General features: G+C 46.7%; 1 protein-coding gene across 1 annotated transcript; it reads left to right on the top strand.

Annotated features, from left to right (window-relative positions):
* The first annotated feature begins 249 nt into the window (after positions 1-249).
* KLHL38 (kelch like family member 38) lies at positions 250-8131 on the top strand. The gene is made up of 4 exons (XM_026110063.2): positions 250-557; positions 1121-2576; positions 4067-4172; positions 6266-8131. The coding sequence occupies exons 2-4, from the start codon at positions 1227-1229 to the stop codon at positions 6550-6552; spliced, it is 1743 nt and encodes a 580-aa protein (XP_025965848.1). The 5' UTR covers positions 250-557; positions 1121-1226; the 3' UTR covers positions 6553-8131.
* The last annotated feature ends 743 nt before the right edge of the window (positions 8132-8874 follow it).

The raw sequence follows: 8874 nt of genomic DNA, 5'->3' as shown, positions 1-8874 counted from the left end.
GACACAGTCTGTCCCACCGGGCCCCCTGGAAGCCCTTCTTTCTCCACGAAAATACGTGCCGGCGCGTTACCTAACGCCAGCCGTTTCAGACTGTTTACAGGCTTCTCGAGTTCCCAGGCACTTTAGGACAGGGTCCTGTTGCTGTTTCCAAACGGCCAGCCAGGACTTTTATAAGTGAACTTTCCTCTCCGTGTCTATTTATTATATGTAAACATTTGCCAGAAAAACACCCCTCGGGCATGCTCAGTCCCAGGCAGGTCATTGCAAAAGGCAGCGGCGGAGTCGCACGGGACAGCGGCGAGAGGTCCATATGTGCCTATTCTTAGCGCAGGAATGTATACAATGCCCCCCCGCCTCGCGGCACCGTCACACGGCTCCCCAAAGCGGCAAAAGGGACTTCGGGATAAACACGGCCAGAAGTCACCCTCTATGAATCACTCACCTACCGAAAGAAACGGCCGGTGGGTCCGTAGTTTTTGTGCAGGCTCTAGCCATGGAAAATCTCACCAGGGGATAAACGGCAGAGCGTAAGTGAAAGCAGTGAAGGACAGCAGAAGGTAAACGTTTCTACCGTACGATTTCACTGCAGGCTGAGCCGTTAGTTATGAAAATAGATACTCATCAGATTGTTGTGCCTGGCACTTAATTTAGTCATTGTGTGTCTGATTAACATAAAAAGAAAGAAAGAAACACAGCTAAGCAGAGTTAATAAATAACCATTTTAATGCAGATTCCCAGTCTCTAGGGTTTCGTTTGCCCTGCTGTAGAGTTCAGCTCTGCCAGATTTGCATTCTTTGGGAATGACTAACTCTAGGGGAAAGAGGCGCAAGTTACTAAACTGCTAATACTTTAAAATAGTGAATAAATGTCTAAGCGCATTTATTCAGTGTGATTAAAGCGAACAAACCAATCGCTTCAGCCTTTCCGCTTTCATCCCAAATCAGCAAGATAACTTCAGCGTTTTTGCTTCTCGCCAGGGATCCAGGCAATACTGACCTCAGAGTTACAACCTATCTGATAACTTTATAGAAAATTTAGAAGGGTCTTAGTGACCTTTTAGCTTCTTTATTACTTTCCCACTGTGCTTGCTTAACCCATGTTCCATTTTCATGCGTAACAGCGAACGAACATTTAGAGCAACATCAAAGTCCTGATTTGTTCCCTCGGAGCTGGATAGAATTTGTTTTTTCTGCCAAGTCCAGAATTCATCTCTCTCTTATTTTGCTATGGAGGAGGGATCCACTGAGGCATTTCTCTTCAAAGACCAGGACTTCTCCTCCGAACTGCTGAGGCAGCTGAACGGGCTGCGGCAGAGCAGGATGCTGACCGATGTTACGCTCTGCTCTGGGGGCTTTGAGATCCCCTGCCACCGAAATGTGCTGGCCTCCAGCAGTCCCTACTTCAAGGCGATGTTCTGCAGCAACTTTAAAGAGAGTCGCCAGGCTAAGGTCATCCTGAAGGACATTGACTCTGAGATTTTGCATCAGATTATCCTTTATGTTTACACAGGGGAGATTCTGATATCCCCTGAGAATGTCCTGTACCTCTTAGAGACTGCATCCATGCTGCAGTATGCAAAGTTGTTTGAGGCCTGTTCTGCCTACCTCCAAGACAAGCTGACTCCTGACAACTGTCTGAGCATGGTAAGATTTGCAAAAACCTTAAACTGCCAAAGCCTTAATAAGAAAGCCAAGGCTATGGCTTTGAAGTGCTTTCCTGAAGTGGCCTCTTCCGAGGAACTGAAGGACCTTTGTGCTCTGGAACTCATTGACTACCTTGGGGACGACGAGCTCTGCGGGGAGGAGGAGCAGGTCTTTGAGGCACTGATGGTCTGGATCCGGCATGACCTCCAGGCAAGGCAAGGCTACATCCAAGACTTGTTCAAGAAGGTCCGGCTTCAGTATGTCCATCCAACCTTCCTCTTCCACTTCATCGCCAATGACTCCCTTGTTCAGTCCTCTCCTATTTGCAGGAGCATCCTGGAGTCAACCCGGAGACACATGTTTTCCTTGCACAGCACCAACACGCCTGACATCAAGCCCATGTTGCACGTTCCTCGCAGATACTCCAGCCAGGAGTTCCTCATCATCATTGGTGGCAGGAAGGACAACCAGCAGACAACGAGGGATGTCTTGCTGTATGATGACAAGACCAACCAATGGCTAAGCCTTGCCAAACTGCCTGTCCGCCTGTACAAAGCCTCTGCAGTGAGCTTACACAGCAATATTTACGTGCTTGGAGGAATGCCCGTTAGCAATAAGAAAAGCCCAGTCAGTGGTAATATTTACATTTACTCCCTCAAACTCAATCAGTGGAGGTCAGTTGAACCCATGTTAGTTCCACGATACTCCCATAGGAGCTTGGCATACAAGAACTATATTTTATCATTTGGTGGAATTGGTGAGAACCAAGAAATCCTGAATTCTGTGGAAAGATATGATAGCATCTACAACACCTGCGAGAGCATGGCAAGCATGCCTGTTGCTGTCCTTCACCCTGCTGTTGCTGCCAAAGACCAAAGAATCTACCTCTTTGGGGGAGAAGACATTATGCAAAACCCTGTCCGGCTTATACAGGTAACAGGCAGTCCTGCTTGTCCTAGTAGTTTCAGCTGAAGGATTCAGTGGCCCAACTCACTGCAGAGGAAATCAAAGCCCAACATTGCATTAAATTTGTTGTGAGTCACAGGCAGCAAGAGGCAGGATCATTGAAACATTCCTTTGGGGAAATTTTGTATGTAGGGAGCTGTGATTGCAATTCCTTTATTTTCCCAAGTGACCTTGATTATTTTTCAAGCAAAAGTCCCAAGGCCCTTCCTCAGTCAGCTCTGTCAGAGGCACTTTTCCCACTGTGGCGCTGGGGCCAAGGCCTTAGGGCTCATGAGGGCAACACTACAGACCACATAGCAAGCAGAAGCTTACCCACATGCCTAACGATGCCCACAATATTCTCACTTAATCAATATTCCCATTAGGCAGGTATGTGGTTGAGTTGGGGTCTCAGCTGTACATCTGTTCACTCATAGTAAGAGCAAAAATGCCGGTTTGTGATCATTAGAGCGATTAGATTCTCGCTCATCAAAGGACCAGAACTTAAACTGACAGTTATTTCACATAAACAGCTGTTTTAAAAATGTGCCTCTTGCCACATGTTGCTGGCTCTCTGCCTTCCTTCAGTGGTTAAACTATATTAGGAGGAAAAAATATATGAAATCCTTTCTTATCTGATTTGATGCTTTAACAACATTGTAATGTTACTTTCCCATGTGAGTGTTTTTCACTGGTTTAGGTATTTTAACTAAGAAGGATCATTAAAGGCAAGGATGGCAGCCAGCATGTGAGCAATACTTGTTTATAATGATAACGTTTTTTAATTATCAGGGGGAAGGAAATGTAATTATCAATAAGTGGGGAGATGTCCTGGAGATATTTGCTATATTAAGAAGCGGATGACATGGCATAAAAGTTTGTGTTGCCCAGCTATAGATGACTGAATGATCATCATCTGGCAACGGCTCTTTCTCCCACATAAATTGATGACTTAGATATCATCTAGGTCCCATCAACAAGTCTCTCTGCCAAACTGAGTGCATACCAGCCACCAGCACAAATATAGCAGCAGGGCAAACAAGGTGGCTGCCAGCAGAGCTAGATAAAATTGAGGTTTGTTTGCATAGGAAATTGGTATGACACAGCCTAAGGCAGGAATACACAGAATAACTGGAAAGTGAAAGCAAGTGACCCGCATTTTGGGAGAGCCTTAACCAGGAGTTACAGCCATTTAATGGTCGCACAAAGATTTACAGCCAAGAAGCTAGTGTCGGACAGATGCACTCTGCCAAACTATGTGCTAACATCCCCCAAGCCAAAGAGCCCGGAGAACTAGAATGTTTTCTGAGGGGACATATTAGGAGAAAAAGTGGGTAAATTCTCGGATTTCCAGCAGTTCAAGCCAGTAGATTGTGTTCATTAAGACAAAAATAAGAACCATAAGTTCCTCTGTAATTACAATTGCCAGTTAAAGTGCAACATAAACAGCTGCGTATGTGTTTTTATTTATTTGTCAGGTTTACCATGTCTCCAGAAATATGTGGTTTCGGATGGAGACCAGAGTGGTGAAGAATGTCTGTGCACCAGCTGTCGTGATCGGAGACCAGATTATCGTTGTTGGAGGTAACAGCTCTCTTTCAGCCTCCCTCCTGCCCGCTCGTGCCCTGCTCCCGCGGGGTTCCACACAGGGACTGCGCAGGGAGAGGTGCCGCTTCCCGGCACCGCTGTTGTGCTCACGAGCCGGGCTGTGCTGCCCCCAAAGCACGGGCAGGCTGGGAAGGAGAGCAGGAGTGCGCCCAGCCTCTCATGCCGGCTCAGCGCCATGGAGAAGATGGGGTCAAGTTCTCCACAGGACATCAACTTACTCCGCATAGCAGGGCACATACATAGCCTGGGGGGGCACATAAAGGGGGGATTTGGGGAACGCCAGTGCAAGTTCCTTCTCCAGCGGAGGGAGGGAGTAAGCCAAAGCAGGGGAGAGGCACAGGAGGCCCTTGCCCTCCCTTGCTGAGTCACGGGCTGGCCCTCCTTAACCGCTCTTCTTGGAAGTGCCTGGGGCGGAGAGTGGGGTTACGGCCAGGACAGGGCATCTGCCGCCCCGACCACTTGTGACGGATGGGGCTGATCACTCCTGCCACTGCCTCCTGAGGATGACCATGAAATGTCCTGGGAGGGATGTGGAATACCATACCCTGAGGAGGTAACATTTTAGCGCCTTACTCAACTCAAGGGTCAGCCTCTGCCCACAGCATTTTGGTGGCCTACATCTCTGTGGTAGTTTGGCATCTCGCAGTCTTTAATGAAGCTACCCTGATCACACATGGACAACAGTAAGACGTGTCATATTGCTCAAGGGAGAAAGAGGCATAGAGAAGCTATGACAGAGCAGAGGACTGAACCTGAGTCACACAGGGTTCAAACACACCATCTTTCTTCTGCAGGAGGCCATTGCTACCCATTGCAATGGGAGTAGGGGAGGGCTGAGTCCAAAGGTTCAAGACTAGCAGGCCTTTGTATGGCAGATTACCCTGATATCAGACCACAGTGCCCAGAATACAGTATTTTCAACTCTTATCTTCAGATGCATTTATCTGAAAGGCCTGTATTGACCCAAGTATTCTGCTGATGAGCTTAAGTTCTCGATTTCTTTTATTTATTTAACAAAAACCACAAAAATTCATAACTCTAAACTTCATTTTGCTTGAGAGCAGAAAGATTTACCGTGGTCAGGTTTTATTTACCAGTTTCCATGCCAAAACATTGGCTAAAGGTTCTCGGTTTATCAACAACTGCAACGACAAAAAAAAAATTCTCTTAAGAATAACTTTCACCACCTCTTTGCATGACTGTTCACATCATAATACAGTGGAATGTATTGGCCTCAACAAGAGAGGTCTTGATTTTGGCTAGGGAGAGCGTCCTCAAGGCCTGCAAAACATATGGCCCAAAGCAGTTTGCTTGCCATAGGCATTCTTGATTATCTACAGGGATTCATGCACAAGTTACTGCTGGGCAACATGCTATTACACCTCCCATGCTCCAGGGCAAAGGCCCCAGTACCAGTCCTTACTTCTCAGCAGATGTGAGGTTACTTCATCTGTCCATGGAAGAGCTATGCATTGGGGTTACAGTCCTCCTGGCTTGCACAGAGCTGGAGTATAGGACATGGGAGTGGAGCTAGCATGGGTTGGACCGCACTAACAAGCACCCAGCTCCCATCCATAGACAACGATGACAACTCCAACCCAACAAGGCACTGTTGCTCCCTACATCCCTTCTGGCTTCCCAGATGCCACTGGCTTCTGTATTTACGAGTGAAGCTCTAGGAGTCTGTTGGGTTAAAAGAAATACACTGGGACTTTGGAAGGCACAGGCAGAAAACTGCATGTTCCAGATGTGTTTGCAGGTTTCTTGCCTACCTAGAACAGCAAATCATGCTTTATACCTTCCTCTCTGATCTGACAGGTTTTATGATGATCACTGAGTCTTGGCTACCAAGTTGATATGAGGCAGAGAGAGGACAGAGAGGAAGGGAAGATAGACATTCTTGTGACACATCATCACTTCCCAGCTAAATTAGATGTCTTAATTCTGCCAAATTATGTACCAGTATAATAGGTTGTATTGAAGACTAGCAGGAAATATGTTATCATTTCTTCTGCTGGCCATAGACTCTAATTCCCATCTGTCTCTTCCACCTCTGGCTTTGCATTTAGGGTACACACGGAGAATAATTGCGTATGATACGAAGGGCAACAAGTTTGTTAAATGCGCGGACATGAAGGACAGGCGGATGCATCATGGGGCCACTGTCATCAAGAACAAGCTGTATGTCACAGGAGGACGATGTCTTACTGCGGACAACGTCATTGAAGACTCAAATTCATTGGACTGCTATGACCCAGAGACCAACACATGGACACCAAAGGGAAAACTGCCACACAGACTCTTTGACCATGGATGCCTTACTCTCCAGTGTGTCCCCTATTCTAACCTTCTTTAAAGGAGCTTTGTACTCCTCCGCAAAAAGGACCCACCTTGCTCTGCATAGAGCACACAGGGAATCTAACAGGGTCCCACAAACTCCTGTTCATGAAGGTATCAGAAGGGTTGGTCATTCCCCAAAGGCTCTGCTGAGAAGGTCATGAGTTTTGTGTGCATGCCATATTCAGCTGACAGTATTGCATGTGGTGCTGCTGAAGTCCAGCCCTGAGGCCTTATGCAGCATCTCAACAGAAAATAGGAGAGAAATATTGGGTAAGAATATAGTGCAGGATTTGGCCTTGTGCAGGTTTTACACTGAAAGGGGACTAGGAATGCTGGTATCTCCAGACAAAATAAGATCTAGGTGATCTGCATTGGTGTTAGTGTGCAAAGAGACAGAACTATGCGGCTGTGTGCCACAGCCCTTTGCTGCTCGGTGCTGACCAAGCTTTTCATTTTGAGCAGTAGGAAAGTTTGGAATAGGAAGCCCCAAGCTGAAGCCTTGTTCTTACCATGAAGGCCCAAGTAGCCAGCCCAGTAGTAATTATCTGGATTGGCTACAGTAGTCATCAATGAAGAAATAATATTTTAATGTTCCAAATATCAAACTAGAAATTAGCAAAAGCCTGATACTTCAGTCTGAGTCCTCTCACATTGTAGCAAGATGCCGATCTGAGTTTTCTGAGCTACCTCTCTTCGCCAGTCCAGGGAAGACAATCTCTCCAAGGATTTTTGTTCCATCTGCCTGCTCTCTGAAGGAGCAGGAGAAGGGAAGATGGAAATGAAGGTTGTTTGTGTCTTTTTTTGGGGGGTGGGGATCTTGTTTTGCATGGAGCTTGCTGCTTTCTTTGCGTCAGGGAGAGCACTGGGGATGGTTAGGAAGCCTCTAGGTTGGTGGAGTTCCTGAAAGCTGAAATAATAGAGGTAATATAGGGGGGAAAGTGGATATAAGAGAGAAGAGGTATTTGGGAGGAACAGTTTTTTGATTTTTTTTTCCCTTTCTCCTCTCTCCAAACCACTGGAAAACAGTGATGAGAGAAAGCCAGTGACAGGAAACCAGCTTTCCAAGAAGAGCATGTCTAAGTCTGCCACTTGGCAAAACAGCTCTGGCTCTACCAGTATTTTTGTGGGGTTCTGCCACTAAGTGCATATTTTCAAAGGGAGGGGAGTAATCATCAGATACTGAGCAGGCTGTGAACTGCTGTCAGGCCACCAGGCTTGGTAAGATTGCTGAGACAGCAAGGAGCTTTTATGATAGCACTGGTGACCACCATCCAGAGAAAGGACAGCAGGAACTACACCCTTTTCTCCCCGTTCTTGAAAGAAAGAGGGACTTTTCCGAGGGCACAGGATGGCATGAGGAAACCACACTCAGCCCTTCTCTTCTCAGGCAGCTGCACAGCCACATGGTCATGACCACATCGCAGGACACAGACTCCAACCGCTCACTGTGGAGCTAACACCTCCTCTCATAAATCTGTATGTGGGAGCAGAAGGTCAACAAAAATAGTTGACAAAGCGGGAGGCTGGAAGAAGGAATTGCATATCGACTGCTGTTTTAACAATGCAAAATAAAATGGTTATTATTGTTTGTATGAGCTTTGTGTTCAGGAGTCCCCATTGTTCCCTCTACATTGTTGATAAAGGGAATTGTTTTTGTACCAGAGGTTTTTGCCAGGGTTTCCTTCTAAGGATCTGAGTAAACCGGCAAAAAATGAGTGGGAACCCAAATTCATCTCCCAGCTCAGAAGCCTTTGGCTACGATTCCCTTCTGTCTTTCAGTCTATATAATCATCTCATCCCCATGCAAAGCAGGGCTAAATCACAGCACTTGCCAAATTGGACTGGAGCAGTGATTAATTCTGCTTCTTCACAGGCCAGCTCCAGCTCTCTGGAGAAAGAGGCCTTGTCATGGCCAATTATGGAAACTCTGCCCGGGGGAGATGTTTATTCCTAACCCCTTAGCGCTGCCTTCCCAAACTCCTTCCTGTTGTGACCCCCCTCACAGCTCCATAACTCCATGAGGCGCCAGTTGCTGCCATACATTTTAGCTGACACTGATTTCTACCAGGCTCGTGATTGTACCCAGAACTGATGGAAGAAGCTTGCTTGGGGTCATAACCCTGTGTTTGCAAACCATTGCAACAGTGAATGGTTTATGCTTGGAAGCAAACAGATTTTTTAATTCCCATATCATATAACTACCAATTTTCTCTGTATTTGTACAGGGACCAAATAGTACCTTGCGTGGCTGTAGCTGGGCAGGAAACAGAGAGCACAAGGAACAGGCACAGCCGCAGTGCAGTGTTCAGCAAAGCATCCTTCCTCCATCCCCCAGAGA

The sequence above is a fragment of the Dromaius novaehollandiae genome, chromosome 2, assembly GCF_036370855.1.
Source record: "Dromaius novaehollandiae isolate bDroNov1 chromosome 2, bDroNov1.hap1, whole genome shotgun sequence".
Lineage (NCBI taxonomy): Eukaryota > Metazoa > Chordata > Aves > Casuariiformes > Dromaiidae > Dromaius > Dromaius novaehollandiae.
Note: the sequence above shows the minus strand (reverse complement) of the source record. Positions and strands in the feature narration are given on the sequence as shown.